This window comes from Microtus oregoni, unplaced genomic scaffold (assembly GCF_018167655.1).
Source record: "Microtus oregoni isolate MIOR12 unplaced genomic scaffold, Mior012 000020F_ref0000438, whole genome shotgun sequence".
Taxonomy (NCBI): domain Eukaryota; kingdom Metazoa; phylum Chordata; class Mammalia; order Rodentia; family Cricetidae; genus Microtus; species Microtus oregoni.
Window position 1 is genome coordinate 36,383,036 of NW_024543079.1, and position 21,938 is coordinate 36,404,973.

General features: G+C 41.0%; 1 protein-coding gene across 2 annotated transcripts in view; it reads right to left on the reverse strand.

Moving 5' to 3' along the window:
* Atrn (attractin) overlaps nucleotides 1-21,938 on the reverse strand; it is a 151,521-nt gene that overhangs the window by 79,848 nt on the left and 49,735 nt on the right. For both annotated transcript variants that reach the window (XM_041670850.1, XM_041670851.1), the window contains exons 9-11: nucleotides 20,315-20,498; nucleotides 19,057-19,211; nucleotides 15,571-15,655 (exon numbers count right to left, since the gene is read on the reverse strand). In XM_041670850.1, the coding sequence (XP_041526784.1) occupies nucleotides 15,571-15,655; nucleotides 19,057-19,211; nucleotides 20,315-20,498 (424 nt within the window). The remainder of the gene's footprint in view (nucleotides 1-15,570; nucleotides 15,656-19,056; nucleotides 19,212-20,314; nucleotides 20,499-21,938) is intronic.

Genomic DNA, 21,938 nt, shown 5'->3' on the forward strand with positions numbered 1-21,938 from the left:
CCCACATGCTAGGATCTTTATATACCTGTCTTAAACTTTTGACTGTCAGTCTTTAGAAAACTTGTAAGTATTAAAAGTCCTCTGAGAAGACCAGTGAAATGGTTCAGCAGGTTAAGTACTTGCCACTAAATTGGACAATCTGAGTTCAATCCCTGAAACCATATAAAGGTGGAAGGAAAGAAGTGACTTCACAAAGTTGATCTCTGACTTCCATATGTGTGCTACACCACTCACATGCTGCCACCCACATTGTAAATAAATAAATAATTTTAAGTGCTCTAAGAAATTATTTCAAAGCCTCAAAAACCATTACTATCATCCATTCTGTCAAATTTCATCTTCCATCCTGGTTTGTGGTCACTCAGAATAGTTTCAATAATCTACCTGCCAATGTGCTGCACATGGAAAATTAGTACATAGGGAAAGTGGCATTTTAAAAATATTTATTTTTAATTATATGTATATGTGTGTGTGTCCATGCAGATGGATGTCCACTGAGGTCAGAAGAAGGTGTTATAGTCCCTGGAGCTGAAATGGCATCTTCTATTAGTAGGAAAAGATAAGATTCTGGGGGCTGGAGCTGACTCAGCAATCAAGAGCGACAGAGTTTGGTTCCTAGCACCCACAACAGGTAGCTCACAAACACCTACAACTCTAAATTTCAGGAGACCTACCTCCTTCTTCTTTCCCCTGTGGGGACCCACATGCACACACGATTACACACACATATACAAAAAATAAAGAGAATAGAGAGTGAGAGAAAATTATAGATAGGAAAAATAGTTCTGAAGACTTTAGCCAACTGAGAAAGCAAGAATTCTATGCCAATGAATAACTGCTTAAGGTCTTTCCCTATTCCTTGATATAAGCACAGGATTTTCTAGGAATCTTACAAGAAGCCCCATTTAAAGAAAAACCATGTCCTAAACCTCTAACAGTGCCTGGTTTTATCTTGCCAGTCTGTAATGCCATCCAGTGCCACCTCTAACCTCAGTTATCAGAGAGAACAGACGGAGGGTCCCATAGAAACATGCTGTACAATAAAATCCCGAAACCTATATGCAGTCTGAAGTGTGGCTCTTTGTCTAGAAGCCGTACTCAGCTTTATTCTTGCCCTGAGCACTTTCCTTTTAAATCTCTGAACAGTCCGACTGTGCAACATACTGGCTAGTCCTGAGATTCCTTTTTGTATGGAAGCCATGAGTCCTGGGGTTGCCTGAGTCAAGATCCATAAAAGACTAAAGGAATTCCGTGGGTTAGATACTTCAATTAGTACGCAGAAAAAATTAATGCAGATGTCATTATGCATATGAAGAAAAAATTGATTTTAGTCACAGAGAAATGCAAATTAGAAGCACATTGTTGGGCTATTTGTAACCTATCAAACTGGCAAAGAAAAAAGTAACAAATGTTATATAATATTTGAATTGATGAGACTTCAGGGCAATAGGCTAACTCATACACTGCTGCTGGGCATGTAAGATTGTAGAAATCCACATAAGGGATTCTGGCAACTATTGAAAACAAAGCTACACATTTATGCTTTTAAGCCTTAAGTCATTTTTCTAGAAATCACATAGATACAGTGCCACAGAGTGATCTTCAGTTTATATTGTTGGGTGTATGGATGGTGGAGGAGTGAGCAACGCAGAGAAAAATATATAGATTATGTAGCCATTTATCTTTTTGGAGAAAAAAGGGTCTGACACACACATAATCTATTCCCCTTTACAAAAACAAGACACACAATATTTCTTTAACTTGCTTTTGCTTGATAGAGATAGGGTCTCACCTAGAACTCTATAGCTTAGACTTGCCTAAATCTTAGGACTTTCAACCTCGAAGAATTCCTCTTATCTCAGACACCTGCGTGCTGGGATGATAGGCATGAGCTACCCTGCTTGACCAACCTGTATTCTTAAAAGACCAATTTAGTGACAATGGAAAAGACTAGGCCTTAGATTGTGTGCTTAAAACTCACTCTTAGAAAAGCAGAATATGTCTGAATTAGATGTTCTTCCCTGAGCTAAACAAACAAAACAAAACAATGCCCTACCATTTCCCTACTCCCTTTCATTCCTTCCCAAACTAGACCTTCCTAGAGAAAAATCTAATTTCATGTCTAGGTCAAGAAATACTTACAATGCATTTGTAACATGTACAGTAGAGACATATCAGGGTTGTCAGACTCAAGTGTTACTACGAAAAGATGGTCATTAGCTAGAGTTAAGAACTACACTAGAATGAAATGAAATATATCAAATATCTTTAAATTCAAGTTCATAATGACATTTGCCCTTCAAAAGAAACCTCCTCTGTTACCTCTGGACTGCAATAGGCAAGGAGCTCTCCCAATTCTCATGTCCTAGATCGCCAAGCAAGTTTAATACTAATCCACAATGAAGAATCTGGTAACTCACTGCACTGGTCTTCAACTTTTCTCTCCAAATCAACAAAGGACCAAACAAAGCATGGTGATTGTGTGGCTCTGTATTCATTACAATATCCGAAAACCAGATGATAACCAAAAAGAAAAACTCTAGGATTCGTTTTTGACCTCGCTACTGGCTCCTGAGTCTGCCATGAATCAAGTGGGTTCAGTTAATAAACCAGCAGCTTCACCTGAGCACAGCTGGTGCCTCTACAGTTCTGAATACCTTAGATCACGGTACAGCTCGGGGGGGGGGGGGGGGGCTTCCAAGAGGCTTGGAGAAGGCAACTAGGATAAATGCTGCCTCTCCATGTAGAAGCCTCACAGTCTCACAGCCTTCTCTCCTTCGACCTCTCTTAAATACAACTAGAACAATTAAGTCAGACATGGGTGATCAAGTTCTGCTTGCTAAATGATACCAAGAGATCAAAGTTTCTCCTTCAGCAAATTATTTTATACAGTTAAACTGCAACCATGACCTTCTACCATTCCCCACCTCTTCCAATCCTGCCTGAAATTCAACACACCACAAGAATTACACAAAATAAAACACTGTAATCCAGAGAGCTATTCGTGATTTTGATTCATGGCTAAACTACACATTTATGACAAACTGTCAACTTCTCCGAGTTTGTGTAAAACTTACATCTATTTTAACAGAAGCTTCACTCATTTGATATTATTAATTAGATATATATTAGTATACTTGCACCTAGCAAAATGACCACAATGTGCCTAACCCTGTGCTAGGAGAGCACCAAGAACACACATATGAAGAGAGAAGACAGCCAGCCACCAGCAAGGACAGGTGGCAGGTTTTAGCCTGCCAGGTGAAAACCTTAAGAGGAACTTAGGACCTTTTCTGAGGGAAACAATCAGACTGCAATTCAAGATAACACTCAAGTTAACAAGATAGTAATTTAAAAATACTCCCACTTTAGTACCTATACATAGAATAGCCTTGCCACAAAACCCTAAATACTTATAAAACATTAACTAATCATGTGATTAAATATATCACCTTTTCCCAATATCTAGCTTCTAAATGGTCAATTCTTCCCAATTCCAAAATATCATTTTTGTATTTTTCCTAATACAAGTAATTTAACCAAAAATTTGAAAACCTAAGCTAATATATAAACATTACAGTATTTAAATAGTTTTAGGGTTTATTTAACAAACTTTCGCTTTGTTTTCGAGATAGAGTTTCTCTGTGTAACAGCCCTAGCTGTCCTGGAAATCACTTTGTAGACCAGGCTGACCTCAAACTCACAGAGATCCACCTACCTCTGCTTCACAGAGAACTGGGATTAAAAGCGTGTGTCACCACTACCTGGTAGGATTTATAAAACTTTGAACTTTAAAAGGGGAAGCAGAAAGCAGTAATAATTCATGGGATCTGCATGGTGATGCAGTAGATCAGCTGGCATTTAGAAGGTCAACCCACCAGAGATCTGTATATCTTGTGGTGATGTGGGAGTGTCATATATCAATCTGTTGATTTCATTGGTTAAGTAATAAAGAAACTGCTTGGCTGGCCCTCATAGGTTAAAACATAGGTAAGCGGAGTAAACAGAACAGAATGCTGGGAGAAAGAAACTGAGTCAAGGAGTCGCCATGATTCTCCTACTCCAGACAGATGCAGGTTAAGATCATTCCTGGTAAGCCAGTTCGTGGGCTACAGCAGATTATTAGAAATGGGCTAGTCCAGGTGCCAGAGCTAGCCTAGAAGAGGCTAGATAGAAATGGGCCAAGCGGTGTTTAAAAGAATACAGTTTCCGTGTAATTATTTCGGGTAAAGCTAGCCGTGCGGGTGGCCGGGTGCTGGGGACGCAGCCCTGCCGCGCGTAATACTACAGAGTGGCGCCCAGACGTGATGGACTAAATCCACTTAAAAACCTGAGAGAGCTTAATTTTAAACAGAGAAAAAACAGAGTTTAACGCAGAGTTTTGCTCTTTGTTGGTGGCGTGCCGTAGAGAGATTTCCTGATTCAGCAACAGCAGCAGAAAAAAAGCTGCATCATTTTAAAGCGCGGCTTCCTGGGGCTGTGCTGCCAGTGTGAACTCTGGCTTTAAAGCATTTCAATGGATTTTATGGGACTGGATGTTTGCGTTCCTGCTTGGGATCAGAAGGAGAGTGCTCTGAGACCATGCCAATGGCTCAGCACTCCCTGACTGCACCTGGGCAGAGGGCCGAATCAGGCTTAGGCAGGCAGAAGGGCATGGCGTGTTTTCAGACTGCGCAGTGCTCTGCGTGTCAGATTTGGTTGTAACTTGGATAAAAAGAATTTCTGTGCTGCATGCTCAGTCTCAGAATTAAAGTGCTGAATGCCGCTCCTACCTGGCGGCCCCAGAGCTAGCACAAAATGGTACGTCCTCCATTTTGAAATTTTCCTGACTCAGCAGCAGGAAAAACTGGCTGTTTTAAAATGCCGGCTTTCTGGGCTGTGCCGCCATTGCGATCTGTCTCCTGCTGGAGACAGACCTTTTGAATGGAGCATTTGGAGTAAAGTGCTACAATTTGTTTGATGGCAATTAGACTGCTGTGTGCCTAAATGGGGGACATTGTGTGCCGCAGCTCAGAGGCACAAGCAGCTCCGCCATGCTAGTGGTGCAATGTGCAAGGATCAGAGGCACAAGCGGCTCCGCCATGTTGGACGGGGCGGGGCCATCAGGCAGTACCTGTTTTTGACCTAGGAATGTCACAGCTTAGATTCTTAAGTGCCTAGTGATTTAAAGGCACAAATCAAAAGTGCTCCTGGATAGTAAAAAATTGCAGATTCACAATAGGACAGATTCAGACCACTAAATGAGTCACACTGTTGGATGAATGCACGTAGGCTTGAGAGAGAGAAGAAAAAGAATATAGAGAATAAAGTTAATGGTTTAAAAAAAGGTAAAGTCTTTAAAGAGACAGAGTACAGATAGTTATAGATTAAGAGAAATAAAGAAAAATAAGCCACGTAAAAATGGAAAATTCACAGAGAGTCTGGATTATGTACATTGTGTTTTCTTTAAAATTTTTGACTGTGAAGGAGCTAAGTACAGAGAGACATTTCATTACATGGGCTGCCAAGCTAAACCAGAATGGATATAAGGGTATTACGATTTCAGAATTTGGGTCTAAGAATATGATGCTTTGGAAAGGGTCTTCTTTTATTTTCACAGAGGACCAGACCCTGTGGAATGCATCTATCCCGGTATGGTATGATAGACCACGATCTCCCGAAAAGTTCCTGTGCACATCCTCAAAAAATTACTTCACTCAACTGCCAACTGAGATAAACCTGGCACACAGGTTATACCCTAAATGATCTGATTAACAGCGCCCCCATTCAGCAGGAAGCAGTTTGGAGAGAAAAAACTGTGCCCATGTTCCCAAAATATTGTTTATAAATGTTCTTTTACATTTAAAGGGGGAAATGATATAGGTATGAATAATTTGCATTGGTGTGGATTTTAAGGTCAATTTTGTTATATGTATATGTATTTCTGATCTTGAATAAGGTGTTGTGATTGTGTAGTTCATTTTTAAAATGTAATGTATACTTAGGAAATATAGGTTGTTGATGGATAATCATAAATAATAGTCAAGTTTGTAGTCATGTTACTTAGATTTTCTAGATATATATTTCAGATAGGCATTCTTCATATCTCTCAAAGGCTACAGAATATGGCATTTAAAATATTTTAATAACTTAGGACTTTTCATGACAATGAGACATATCTGCTCCTGGCGGCACCAATCTACTTCGAGAGGAAGATGGGCATCGAAGAGGATCCTTATGGAGTTTGATAGCCATTTGGGCAAGAAACTGCTCTTGCCTGGACTGTTGCATAAAATGGACACAGAGAACCCACAGAGAGAGGACTGCTGAACTTGCCTAAAGGTGAGATGGTCTTTTGGGGTTCCTGACTCATGAAAGAGTCTGCGAGACATTCTGCAGGACACAGCAGATAGTGACTGAACTGTCTTTGAAATTTCCTGCTTCATGGAAATGTCTGCTGGATACTATGGGCCTGAAGGCTGAAGATGGATGCCCCAACGGTACAGAGGAACTTTGGGTGACTGTACAGGCAGCGAGATGACTCTGTCATTTCTAGAGCTTTGGATTTCTTGTTTACTTAGGTAATATTATATCCTTCTGGAGTCTTTGATGGAGTTGAAGAATGGATAGGTAGTTATAGTTTTCCATTGTTATGATAAAAGATAAAATAGATATAAATATTGTAACTGTGACTCTTGCTTAATAACTGTTTTGTTATATGTAATTTTGCTATGTTAAAGTTAAAGCCTTTCTTTTTTTGTTTAAACAGAAAAAGGGGAAGTGATGTGGGAGTGTCATATATCAATATGTTGATTTCATTGGTTAAGTAATAAAGAAACTGCTTGGCTGGCCCTCATAGGTTAAAACATAGGTAGGCGGAGTAAACAGAACAGAATGCTGGGAGAAAGAAACTGAGTCAAGGAGTCGCCATGATTCTCCTACTCCAGACAGACGCAGGTTAAGATCATTCCTGGTAAGCCAGCTCGTGGGCAACAGCAGATTATTAGAAATGGGCTAGTCCAGGTGCCAGAGCTAGCCTAGAAGAGGCTAGATAGAAATGGGCCAAGCAGTGTTTAAAAAAATAAAGTTTCACAAACCCCCTCCCCCAGCTCCTTCTGCAGGGCTGTCTTTCTTTCGCACGACCCAGCACCCCCAGCACCCCTCCCCAACCCTGCCCCGCTGTATGCTAGGACCAGTGCTCAACTACAGTCTTAAGCTCCTAAACTAAGGCGACCCACCCAGAGCGGTGAGTGCCTGCCAGCTGGGCAGGCCTCAGGGTCCCCTGTAAGGGAGTCGGGCACCTTCAGCTCCGGCGCCAGGCTTCCTGCGCGCTCCTGGATACCACCCCTCCCCCCCCCTGCTCCATTCATCCTGTTGGCCCTGGATCATTGGGCTACCGGCGGCCCTGTTTAGTTGCTGAGGAATCCCATCAGGACGGGACGGTTGCTGAGGAATCCTATCAGGACGGGACGGTTGCGGAGGAATCCCATCTGGATGGGAACAGTTCCTGCTTCTACACTGAAGAGATATACCCTGAGAGTCAATCACAGCAAAGTCTGGACCAAGAGACCAGGCCTCTCCTGGCTCCATTTGAAGGAAGAGATGGGAAGGCGCCAATACAAGAATTCCTCCAACAATCTGAAAGGCAACATGACACCACCAGAAACCAGGGATCCCGAAATAAGAAGAATTGTACACCCTACTCCTGAAGAAATAGAAGAAATCGACTCAAAAGTGAACTATATGAAAATAATAGAGGACCTTAAACAGGAGGTGAAAAACTGCCATAAACAATTAGAGATTACAAACAAAAAGGTAGAGGAAATGAATAAATCGCTCAAAGACACGCAAGAAAACCAAGAGAAACAAGAAAAAGCAATCAAACAGGTTAGGGAAGCGGTTCAAGACATGAAGAATGAAATGGAAGCAATGAAGAAAGCACAAACCGAGGGAAGAATGGAGATGGAAAATCTAGGTAAACGAACAGGAATGACAGAAACAAGTACTAACAACAGATTACAAGAGATAGAAGAGAGAATATCAGACACTGAAGATACCATAGAAAAAATAAACACACTGATCAAAGAAAACAGCAAAACCAACAAATTCTCATCACAAAACATTCAGGAAATTTGGGACACAATAAAAAGACCAAACCTAAGAATAATTGGAGTAGAAGAAGGAGAAGAAGTGCAGCTCAACGGTACAGAAAATATACTTAATAAAATTATAGAAGAAAACTTTCCCAACCTGAAGAAAGAGGTACCTATGAAGGTTCAAGAAGCATACAGAACACCAAATAGGCTGGATCAAAAAAAAAAAAAAACATCCCCTCGCCATATAATAATCAAAACACAAAATACACAGAATAAAGAAAGAATATTAAGAGCCGCAAAGGAAAAAGGCCAAATTACTTATAAAGGTAAACCTATCAGACTTACACCTGACTTCTCAATGGAAACCATGAAAGCCAGAAGGTCCTGGATAGATGTACTGCAAAAACTAAGAGATCATGGATGCAAGCCCAGACTACTATATCCAGCCAAGCTTTCGTTCACTATAAATGGAGAAAACAAAATTTTCCAGGATAAAAACAAATTCAAACAATACGTAGCCACAAATCCAGCCTTACAGAAAATTATAGAAGGAAAATCACTAACCAAGGAGTCCAACAATGCCCACAATAACTCAGTCATCTAGAGACCTTTCACCAGCGCAACTCAAAGAAGGGAAACACACAAACCCTACTACTAAAAAAGTGACCGGAGTTAACAACCACTGGTCATTAATATCACTTAATGTCAATGGACTCAACTCACCTATAAAAAGGCACAGGCTAAGTGATTGGATACGAAAACAGGATCCAACGTTCTGCTGTCTACAAGAAACACACCTCAACCACAAAGACAGGCACCTACTCAGAGTAAAGGGCTGGGAAAAGGCTAATCAAGCAAATGGTCCTAAGAAACAAGCAGGTGTGGCCATACTAATTTCTAACAAAGTTGACTTCAAACTTAAATCAATCAGAAGAGATGGAGAGGGACATTTTATACTCATAACAGGAACAATTCATCAGGATGAAGTCTCAATCCTGAATATCTATGCCCCGAATATAAAAGCGCCCACGTATGTAAAAGAAACATTACTAAAACTCAAGGCAGCCATCAAACCACACACACTAATAGTAGGAGACTTCAACACTCCTCTCTCACCAATGGACAGGTCAATCAAACAGAAACCTAACAGAGAAATTAGAGAATTAATGGAGGTAATGAAGCAAATGGACTTAACAGACATCTATAGATTATTCCACCCGAAGAGGAAAGAATATACCTTCTTCTCTGCAGCTCATGGAACCTTCTCGAAAATTGACCACATACTTGGTAACAAAGCTAACTTACACAGTTACAAAAAAATATTAGTAACCACCTGTGTCTTATCAGATCACCATGGATTAAAGTTAGAATTCAACAACAATGCTACCCCCAGAAAGCCTACAAACTCATGGAAACTGAACAGTCAACTTCTGAACCATACCTGGATTAAGGAAGAAATAAAGAAAGAAATTAAAGCCTTCCTTGAATTCAATGAAAATAAAGAAACAACATACTCGAACTTATGGGACACTATGAAAGCAGTGCTAAGAGGAAAGTTCATCGCACTAAGTGCCCACTTAAAGAAAACAGAGAAAGCACATATTGAAGACTTAACAGCCCACCTGAAAGCTCTAGAAAAAAAAGAAGCAGACTCACCTAGGAGGAGTAGAAGATTGGAAATAATCAAACTGAGGGCTGAAATCAACAAAATAGAAACACAGAAAACAATCCAAAGAATCAATGAAACAAAAAGCTGGTTCCTGGAGAAAATCAACAAGATTGATAAACCCCTATCCAAACTAATCAAACGGCAGAGAGAGAATACGCAAATTAATAAGATCAGAAATGAAAAGGGGGACATAACCACAGACACAGAGGAAATTCAGAGAATCATCAGATCATATTACAAAAGCCTGTATAACACAAAACTGGAAAATGTAAAAGAAATGGACACTTTTTTAGATAAATACCATATACCAAAGTTATACCAGGACCAGGTGAACAATCTAAACAGACCTGTTGGTCGCGAAGAATTAGAAGCTGTTATCAAAAACCTCCCTACCAAAAAAAGCCCAGGACCAGATGGTTTCAATGCGGAATTCTACCAGAACTTCCAAGAAGAGCTAATACCCATACTCCTTAATGTATTCCACAATATAGAAACAGAAGGGTCATTACCTAATTCCTTTTATGAAGCTACAGTTACTCTGATACCAAAACCACACAAAGACTCAACCAGGAAAGAGAATTACAGGCCAATCTCACTCATGAACATTGACGCAAAAATCCTCAACAAAATACTGGCAAACCGAATCCAAGAACACATTAGGAAAATTATCCATTATGATCAAGTAGGCTTCATTCCTGAGATGCAGGGCTGGTTCAACATACGAAAATCTAACAATGTAATCCAGCATATAAATAAACTGAAGGAAAATAACCATATGATCATCTCATTAGATGCTGAAAAAGCATTCGACAAAATTCAACATCCATTTATGTTAAAAGTCTTGGAGAGATTAGGGATACAAGGGTCATACCTAAATATAATAAAAGCTATATACAGCAAGCCGACAGCTAACATCAAATTAAACGGAGAGAAACTCAAAGCCATCCCGCTTAACTCAGGAACACGACAAGGATGTCCACTCTCTCCATACCTCTTCAATATAGTACTTGAAGTTCTAGCAATAGCAATAAGACAACATAATGGGATCAAGGGGATTCGAATTGGAAAGGAAGAAGTTAAACTTTCGTTATTCGCAGATGATATGATAGTGTACTTAAGCGACCCCCAAAACTCCACCAAAGAACTTTTACAGCTGATAAACAGCTTTAGTAATGTGGCAGGATACAAGATCAACTCCAAAAAATCAGTCGCCCTCTTATACACAAAGGATAGGGAAGCAGAGAGGGAAATCAGAGATGATTCACCATTCACGATAGCCACAAACAGCATTAAATATCTTGGGGTAAATCTAACCAAGGAAGTGAAAGATCTATTTGACAAGAACTTTAAGGCATTGAAGAAAGAAATTGAAGAGGATACCAAAAAATGGATGGATCTACCTTGCTCTTGGATTGGGAGGATCAACATAGTAAAAATGGCAATTCTACCTAAGGCAATTTATAGATTCAATGCAATCCCCATCAAGATCCCATCAAAATTCTTCACAGATCTGGAAAGGACAATAATCAACTTTATATGGAAAAACAAAAAACCCAGGATAGCCAAAACAATCCTATACAATAAAGGATCTTCTGGAGGCATTACCATCCCTGACTTCAAACTCTATTACAGAGCTACAGTAATGAAAACAGTGTGGTACTGGCATAAAAACAGAGAAGTCGACCAATGGAATCGTATAGAAGACCCGGATTTTAACCCACAAACCTATGAACACCTCATTTTTGATAAAGGAGCTAAAAGTATACAATGGAAGAAAGAAAGCATCTTCAACAAATGGTGCTGGCACAACTGGATGTCAACCTGTAGAAGCATGAAAATAGACCCACATCTTTCACCGTGCACAAAACTCAAGTCCAAATGGATTAAAGACCTCAATATCAGCCCGAACACACTGAAAAGGATAGAAGAGAAAGTGGGAAATACCCTACAACAGATGGGCACAGGAGATCGCTTCCTATGTATAACCCCAGAAGCACAGACATTAAGGGCAACATTGAATAAATGGGACCTACTAAAACTGAGAAGCTTCTGCAAAGCAAAGGACACTGTCACTAAGACACAAAGGCAACCTACTGACTGGGAGAAGATCTTCACCAACCGCGCAACAGACAAAGGTCTGATCTCCAAAATATATAGAGAACTCAAGAAACTAGACTTTAAAATGCTAATTAACCCAATTAAAAAATGGGGCACTGATCTGAACAGAGAATTCTCAACAGAAGAAGTTCAAATGGCCAAAAGACACTTAAGGTCATGCTCAACTTCCTTAGCAATCAGGGAAATGCAAATCAAAACAACTTTGAGATATCATCTTACACCTGTGAGAATGGCTAAAGTCAAAAACACCAACGATAACCTTTGCTGGAGAGGTTGTGGAGGAAGGGGTACCCTCATCCATTGCTGGTGGGAATGCAATCTTGTGCAACCACTATGGAAGTCAGTGTTTCGGTTTCTTAGGAAATTCAGGATCAACCTACCCCTGGACCCAGCAATACCACTCTTGGGAATATACCCAAGAAATGCCCTATCATATGACAAAAGCATTTGTTCAACTATGTTCATAGCAGTATTATTTGTAATAGCCAGAACCTGGAAACAACCTAGATGCCCTTCAATGGAAGAATGGATGAAGAAAGTATGGAATATCTACACATTAGAGTACTACTCAGCGGTAAAAAACAATGACTTCTCGAATTTTGCATGCAAATGGATGGAAATAGAAAACACTATCGTGAGTGAGGTATCCCAGACCCAAAAAGATGAACATGGGATGTACTCACTCATAATTGGTTTCTAGCCATAAATAAGGGTCACGGAGTCTACAATAGGTGAATCTAAAGAAGCTAAGTAAGAAGGGGAACCCAAGGAAAAACATATAGTTATCCTCTTGGCTAAGGGAAGTAGACAAAATTGCCGGGGAGAAAATTGGGATCTTGGGGTGGGGTGGGTTGGGGGTAAGGGGAGATGGGGAGAGAAAAGTTAGAAGGGAAGGAGGTCGGGCCTTGGGATAGCAGGAGGATTGGGATAAAGGAAGGTTGGACAGGGGAGCACGGAACCACAATTCTTAGTTAAGGGAACCACTTTAGGGTTGGCAAGAGACCTGACCCTAGAGGGGCTCCCAGGTGCCCAAGCTGAGGTCCCCAGTTAGTTCCTTGGGCAGTTGAGAATAGGGAACCTGAAATGACCCTATCCTTGAGCAATACTGACGAATATCTTGCTTATCATCATAGAACCTTCATCTGGTGATGGATGGAGATAGAGACAGAGACCCACACTGGAGCACTGGACTGAGCTCCCAAAATCCCAATGAGGAGCAGAAGGAGGGAGAACATGAGCAAAGAAGTCGGGACCACGAGGGATGCACCCACCCACTGAGACAGTGGAGCTGATCTATTGAGAGCTCACCAAGACCAGCTGGATTGTGACTGAAAAAGCATGGGATAAAACTGGACTCTCTGAACATGGCGAACTATGAGGGCTGATGAGACGCAAAGGACAATGGCACGGGGGTTTGATCCTACGTAATGTGATGGCTTTGTGGGAGCCCAGCCAGTTTGGATGTTCACCTTCCTAGATATGGACGGAGGTGGGAGGTCCTAGGTCTTACCACAGGGCAGAAAACCCTGACTGCTCTTTGGACTGGAGAGGGAGGGGGAAAGGAGTGGGGGGAGGGGGAGAAGGGTGGGAGGAGGGGGCGTAGGGAGGGGAGGAGGGGGAGGGAAATGGGAGGCTGGGAGGAGGTGGAAACTTGTTTTTTTTTTTCTCCTTTTCTCAATAAAAAAAAATACAGTTTCAGAGGGAGGGGGAGAGGAGTGGGGGGAGGGGGAGAAGGGTGGGAGGAGGGGGAGGGAAATGGGAGGCTGGGAGGAGGGGGAAACTTTTTTTTTCCTTTTCTCAATAAAAAAAAGAAATAAAAATAAAAAAGAAGTTAGAGCTAAAAAAAAAAAAAAGAATACAGTTTCCGTGTAATTATTTCGGGTAAAGCTAGCCATGCGGGTGGCCGGGTGCCGGGGACGCAGTCCTGCCACTCGTAATACTACATTGTGGAGGTTAAATTCACAGTGCCTTGACTGACTGGGCTGTCTCTAACTGCAGATTCTCCTGTGTGGTAGCATGCTTCCCTGCAGTGTGTTCCTCACATCGGGCACAGTTTTCCCATGTTCTGTTAGTAGGATGACTTTTCCCCAAACTGTGTATACCGGCATATAAAAAAAGACAGTCAAACCTTTTGTCTCACACTGCAATTAAAAAAAAACAAAAAACAAAAAACTTAGAAGCCTGTTCTCTCTAACTAACCCCCTGAAAGGATGATTTGGCCAGATGGAGGTCCTTGCGGAGAGAGAGCACAGGAGGAACTTCACAGAGCGGAAGTGCAGGTGTCTGGCTCTGCTAGCTCTAAGTCCTTCAAAGATACATGATGAATTGGGGCAGTATGGCAGGTGTCTGTCCTTGTTATGTCACAGTCCTTCAAGAGAGCAACAGCACCTGACTAACGATGTCTAGGTATTATTACTCACATTTAAGAAACATAAAATGATATATATATTCTTTGCCTTTTTCTTAGCTCTAGCAAAGGTTTAGTTTTCTCCCTTTATAACCTGTAGTGGCTACCTTAAGAGATGACCGGAACCTCCCCATCCCTGCAACTAGCTGATAAGGTCTGCTATGTATCGTCAAAGAGTGCCTGTGTCCCTGAGAATTTTCCTTGTAATATTTTATTACTAACAAGTTGTTAATGAAAAGATGTGTACATTTCCTTGGAAATTTGTAACAGTGGAAGAAATAAGATTGGAAGAGTAAAGAATGTAGAAGGGGGGCACTGGAGAGATGGCTAGAGGCTAAGAGCACTGGCTGCTCTTTCAGAGGTCCTGAGTTCAATTCCCAGCAGTCACAGGATGGTTCACAGCCATCTACGATGAGATCTGGTGCCCTCTTCTGGTGTACAGGCATACATGCAGGCAGAATGCTATATACATAATAAATAAATCTTTTAAAAAAGAATGTAGAAGGATAAAGAATGTAAAAAAATAAAGAAAAAGAAGAGAAAAGAATGTAGAGTAATTAGAACACAAATGAATTGGAACAGAGGTGTGTAATAGAGAATTGGAATTGGAATTAGAATTGAGACAGAAAATTAAGAGCTAAGAAATTATAGACAATTAGGGCAAGAAAATTAGAATTAAAGCAGAACAATAGAGATATGACTGGAACTACAAACATGTGATCCTTTCCCTCAAATTAGAATCATCCTAAGATCCCTTTCGCTATGCCGAAGCAACCTAACCGAACCCTGGAAGAAAGTCAGCAGAGCTGGTCTCTGCTGGCTTCCAATAAATAATAGCAGCAAAATGAGAAAAGTTAACATCAGCAGGCTATTTCGTTTCTCAACCTTTAAAGCTCACTTTAAAGTGAACAAGTAAAGTGATCATTCTGTGTGTCCTTTATGGTAAAGGCTGCATCTGAGGAAGGCACAGTGCTGGGATCAGAACTCTGCCAGGTAAGAAATCTACTACTGGGCTACAGTCCCAGTCCTCTGACTAGACTAAGTTTGCCTGGGGCAGATGGACAAGGAGCTCTGCTGGTCAGAAAGGTGTTCCTAAGCATACACTTTGACGCAGAGAAGACTTGAAACTCGTTATGTCTCCACAATCTCTTTGGCCCTGTTCCTTTTACCATATCCTGTACTTAAACTGACCTCTCTCCTTTTTTCTCCCCAAACTTCTTACCAGATACAACTTTTAGAAAATTGATATAAAAAAGAATATAAGATGTAAGACAGTAACACAACCTTAGCTTTCTAGTTACCTGTTGTGCAAGACTGCTGAGTGGCCAAATCTGTTGACATCATGGTGGAGATCAGGTCTGGGAAGCACTGACCATCGGTCACAAGCTAAGGGCAAGAAAAACACGTTTCAGAAAAGATTGTCATTTGTAGTCAACAGGAATTGACAGTCTTCGGAAAGAAGAATGCAGGCCAGGTGTGGTGGCATAACCTTTGATCCCTGCACTCAGGAGGCAGAGGCAGGAGGATCTCTGTGAGTTCAAGCCAGCCTGTCTGCACAGTGAGCTCCAGACAGTCAGAACTACAAAAAGAAACTCTGTCTCAAAAAAAAAAAGACAGAAAGAAAAGAAACAAAGAATGCAGCAAACAGCCTTATAAAATATGCTTTTCTTACTTTTTAGTTATACTATTAAGTGTAAAGGACAACAACAGAAGTAGAAGCACCAGCATTTCAAGGCATGAAATAAAAGCACTGCACAGAGATACTTCAATGAATGTATGTAACTCCCACAGCAACCCCTGTGATTGTCACTACTCTACTGTCTTCCTTTTTACCTACCAGAATGTCTGCTTTAGTCTTGAATTTTTTCTCTTTGTGGTGCTAGGGATCAGACCCAGGGCCATGTGTATGGCAAGTAAGCACCCTACTGCTGAGGTGCATCTCCAGCCCGCCAAGATATTTTCTAATTTAAAATTTTTAATGCAGCTGGGCAGTGGTGACTCACACTGTTAATCCCAGCACTTGAGAGACACGGGTAGGTGATCTCTGTGAGTTCGAGGCCAGCTTGGTATAGAGAGCAGATTCTAGGACAGCCAGGGCAATACAGAGAAACTTGTCTTGAAAAACCAAAAATAAATAAAGTTTAATGCTGGGCATGAAGTACACACCTCTAATCCTAGCACTAGGAGAGGTGGAGACAGGAGGATAAGGAGCTCAAGGTGAGCCTTAATTACAACTACACAGCAACTCTGAGACTTCAAACAGAGTAAAATCTTGTCTCAACACACACACATACAAAGAAAAGGGGGAAAAGGCAATTTTATAGTCAATGAAGCTTAAGTTGGCAAAACACAAGGGTTCACAAATTTTTTATTTTTGTTTGTTTTTGAAGACAGGATTTCTCTGTGTAGCTCTAGCTGTCCTGGAATTTGCTCTGTAGACTAGGCTGGCCTCCAACTCAGAAATCTACCTGCCTCTGCCTCCCAAGTGTTGGAATTAAAAGCGTGCACCACCATGCCAGGTTCACAACTGTTTTCTAGTTGTCTCTATACTGAATTGTTTAATCTTAACCATGGGAAAATAAAGGTGGAAAATAAAAACAATTCTATTAAACCTTATGTAATGCCTCGTCTTTCCCTGGTTCCCTCAGATCTCCTGATTTTCCCTCTGCATGGCTCTTGCTCCAGTTTCTCTGGTGGATGGTCACGTCAACTGCCACTGCAGAACCTGCTCATGTTCACTGTCCCACTCTGAAGACAACAAATGCAGGCTCTCAATCCAGCCACACCTTCACTCAGCTTCAACAGCAACAGCCTTCCTGCTAAACCTCAACCCTATCTTCCTCACAGGGAGACCAGACCCTACCTAGTCAACCTTGCCTCTTTCTCTGGGACCACAGTATAGCAAGATCCCTGGTCCTCTTACCTCCTCCCCCAGAGATCCTTCCTCTAACTCATTAGTTTTTGACCTCCATCCTTACAGCCTCCAACCACCCTGCAGCTTTCACCACAGCATGCTCAAGGCTATTATTTCTGTCTTCCCAGCACCTGCTCATTTCTCTGCTTCCTCAACTTGAAGGAAAATTGACTTAATGTATCCATCATTCTCAACTTAAAAGCTCAGTGGCAGGCTGGAGAAATGGCTCAGAGGTTAAGATCACTGACTGTTCTTCCAGAGGTCCTAATTAAATTCTCAGCAACATTGCGATTCACAATCATCTATAATGAGATCTGATGACTTCTTCTGGCATGCAGGCATACATACAGTCAGAACACTATATATATATATATATATATATATATATATATATATATATATGAATCTTTAAAAAAAAAAAAGCTCAGTGTTTAGCACAGCCATATCTATTAAAGAACAAAGACCTAGGGCTAGCAAGATGGCTTGGCAGTTAAGAACACTCACTGTGCAGCTCCAGAGGATTTGGGTGTAGTTCCAGCACCCACATCTCAGCTCATAACTATCTGTAATTCCAGTTCCAAAGACCCCAATGCCTACTTTTGGCCTCCGTGGACACTGAACACACAGTGTACTTAACATACATGTAGGCAAAATACTCATATATATAAAATAAAAATAAACAAGATTTTTAAATATGAACACCTGACCTAGACTAGTCAAAATCACAGAGACGAGCAAAAGAATGTGATTTCAAGAGGCTGGAGTGAGGATGAAGAGAGGGACTATTTTATTTAAGGGCATGCAGACGGATGGTGATACAGCATGAATATACTTAGCTCACTTAAACCACTTATGACGCTAAGGTGGTGAGTGTTATTATGTGCATTTTGCCACAATAAGAATAATTTTTTTTTTTTTTTTGGTTTTTCGAGACAGGGTTTCTCTGTGGTTTTGGAGCCTGTCCTGGAACTAGCTCTTGTAGACCAGGCTGGTCTTGAACTCACAGAGATCCGCCTGTCTCTGCCTCCCGAGTGCTCGGATTAAAGGCGTGCGCCACCATCGCCCGGCAAGAATAATTTTTAAAATGAACATCTAGCCAGGTGTGGTGGTACACACCTTTAATCTTAGCTCTTAGGAGGCAGGGGCAGGAGAGTCTCTCTGAGTTCAAGATCAGCTTGAATACGTAATAAGCTCCAGGTGAAAGCAAAAACAAAACCAAAGAATATCTGATGGTATTTATATAAACGAACATTAGATGTTTATTTTCCAGGAATAAATCAACACTGCCCCCTTCTGGTCACAGATACATCCACATCAAAAGCATGTGTGAAGACAGGTTTCTAGAAAATGGCACATAGCTAATGCATACCTCATCAAACTTAACATGACACTTGAGGTTACAACTACACACTACTTCTACGTAAGGCAGTTATAAGAAAGGAGATACCAGTTAAATTAGTCTTAAAGAAAAGAATCCAAGCAATTAACAAAAATGATTTTAAAAAGGATTTAATGCAGTTTAATGTAAAGTAATGCTTTTCAAAAAATGTATAACCTTACTCAAATAAATATAATTCTACTACTTGGGACTTCTTTATTTTTTCACTTTATTTACTCATTTTTTTTTCATTCACGTTTTTCAGGACATGGTATCTCTGTGTAGCTCTAGCTGTTAGGGAATTTGATCTGTTGACCAGACTGGCCTCCAACTCAGAGATCTACTGCATCCCAAGTGCTGGGATTAAAGGTGTGCACCACTACTACTACCTGACTGGACTTCTTCCAAATAGAGCAATTATTTAACATCAATCCTCAATGCTGCTCACAGGCAAAGAAAATACGCCTGAAGCTAAAACATCTTTGGAAAACTTACCAATGTCATAGGCCATGAAGTCCGAGGAGAAGCATTTGGCGCCATGGCTCATGGATGTGTCGTTGTGTGTGTTCCCTCCAAACACCAGCATGGTTCCACTCACTATCACAGCTGTATGCAAGTAACGGAAAAATCGGCTGTCCTTAAGAATGGTCCTTTTGAGTTTATTTAGAAATAATAAATACAAGGTTAGTTTTAGAAGAATACTTATCTATCTGCCAATTTACATGTATAACTTTATAACTTCGGCATCAAATGTGCAAAACCCCTATATATAAGCCATTTACTTAAAAAATTCATAAAAGTCTGTAAGAATTTTAGGAAACTATAAGAGACCTAAAATGTTCACACCCTATGGCTCTATAATTCCAGTTTCCAGGTAAAAATTATGTAAAATTACAGATCAAAATTTATGCTTAATATTTTATTAGTAAGGCAAAAGCTAGAGATCAGACCTTCAATTGTATAGGCTGAGAGAAAATTACACCCACAGCATGGTCTCTGGTGCATGTTGAGAGACAGTAAGTGGGGGGGGGGGGGACAGAGGTGGATACCCATGTTTTGTAATTATTTCACAACTCAAATTTATTTACATTTGCTAAAAGTACAGGCTGCACTACAGCTCAGAGTGAGGGAAATTATCAGGTTTGAGCTCATCCTGTTTGATGTCTCAAAGGATAAAACCAGCAAAGGACCCCAACAATGGCACTTTGGTCTTCAAGACAAAAGTTAAACAGTGTTGGGCGGTGGTGGCGCACGCCTTTAATCCCAGCACTCAGGAGGCAGAGGCAGGCGGATCTCTGGGAGTTCGAGGCCAGCCTGGTCTACAAGAGCTAGTTCCAGGACAGGAACCAAAAGCTACGGAGAAACCCTGTCTCAAAAAATAAAAAAAAAAAAAAAGTTAAACAGTATATTGACTGATGATGGTGCAGACCACTCATGTGTAAAGCCCTGGGTTTGATTCCCCAACACCAAAAAGGAAAAAAGAAAGGACATGCTTTTTAAGTCTGTATAAAATCAGCACACTCTACTTCTGAGAATTCTGGAGAGAGGAATCTATAGTAGAATTCAGTGGATGAGAACTGGAATCGGTCCACAACACTAAGCACTTTCTAACTATCCTAACAAGAGAAAAGCTGACAGACAGAAACAAAATAAATACTAGGCACTTTTTACTGTATTTATTTCCTAACTTTGTTACACACAATGCTGGACAGACTCTAGGCCACCAAGAGAAAGCTCTAGGAAAAGCACCCACCACATCTGGGTATCCACATCGTATCTGTAGAGGTCATCTGCAAGCCGGTATTTATTGGCACTGAAAGCCTTGTAGCCACCATGAACATACAGGGCCTTGGTCCTGTGATCATAAACACTGCTATGACCATAGCCCCCTTGCACAAGAGCTCCCTGGGTATGCAGTATACTCCATGTGTTCTTTTCTGGAAAAGAAAAGAAAAAAAACAGTTAAAGTCAATGTTGCAGTCTCCTCTTCTTACTAAACATTAAATAATTTAAACTATTTAAACATTAGTTTAAAGTCCAAACAGTTTAGAGCAAAAGAAGGAAGTTCAGGCTACACTTTCATCTTATTTATAATGAAGGGCAGCTAGCCAGGCCTGGCCAGTGCAGGCCTAGAGTCCCAGGTACTATGTAAATGAGGCAGGTGGATGACAAGTTCAAGGCCTGCCACAACACCTTAGTAAGACCTCATCTCAAAAGATAAGGTTCTGGGGACATACCTTAGTGGCAGTACAATTAAAAAAAAAGGAGGAGGAAGAAGAAGGATTATTATTAGAGAGCATAGTAAAGCACAATGATATGAAAGAAGTGGTGTTAGGGGGCACTGGATGACAAATGTTTAAGTAGTGGAAAATGGGGTGTGGGAAAAAGGAGGAACAAGGAGGTTAATGAAAACTAAGGATACATGGAGAAACCTTATAAAAGCCTGTAAGGTTTTTGTTAACTCAAAATCTCAGTGCCAGTCACAGGCTACCTCCCTACAGGTTACTACTCTAAGAGGTATCTGAAATAATATAGGCTATTGCCATGCTTTTGGTTGCTCACTATAACTACATGGTAGAATCTTACTGCTGAAGACACTGCATATTTTGGTTGTAGGATATGAAGAACCAATCTTGAACAGATCAAGAAATGCCATCCTTGCTAGCTAGCTGTTACAGTAAGGTATAAGCTACTGATGGAAAAAAGCTATTTATGGTCTTACCCAATGCTGGACCCTGAATTCTACAATACTGACTTGAAAAGCAAAGATGTACCTCCTGATGCAATAGTGACAAGACCATCAAAGGTGAGTAACCACCAATCTCTTAAATTAGATTTGAGGGCTACTCCACAGGAGGGAATTCATGCCTGATACAGTAAGCATGACCAAAACTCATGGCTAAGGAAGTCATAGACTAAAGAGAACATATAGATTTGGTTTTTATAAAGTCATATTGTAAATGCTCTCTGAATAATCGTTGTGTTTATGTAGTGAAATCTGTGCTACTCTGAGCTGTGGTCAAAGAAGCTTCTTAATGCCAGAGGTGGAGGTTGGGGGGTAGGGGTGGCGCACGCCTTTAATCCCAGCACTCGGGAGGCAGAGGCAAGTGGATCTCTGTGAGTTCGAGGCCAGCCTGGTCTATAAGAGCTACTTCCAGGACAGGCTTCAAAACCTACAAAGAAACCCTGTCTCGTAAAAAGAAGAAGAAGGAGGAGGAGGAGGAGGAGGAGGAGGAGGAGGAGGAGGAGGAGGAGGAGGAGGAGGAAGAAGAAGAAGAAGAAGAACAAGAACAAGAAGAAGAAGAAGAAGAAGAAGAAGAAGAAGAAGAAGCAGCAGCAGCAGCAGCAGCAGCAGCTCAATCTGATCTTAAGCAGAG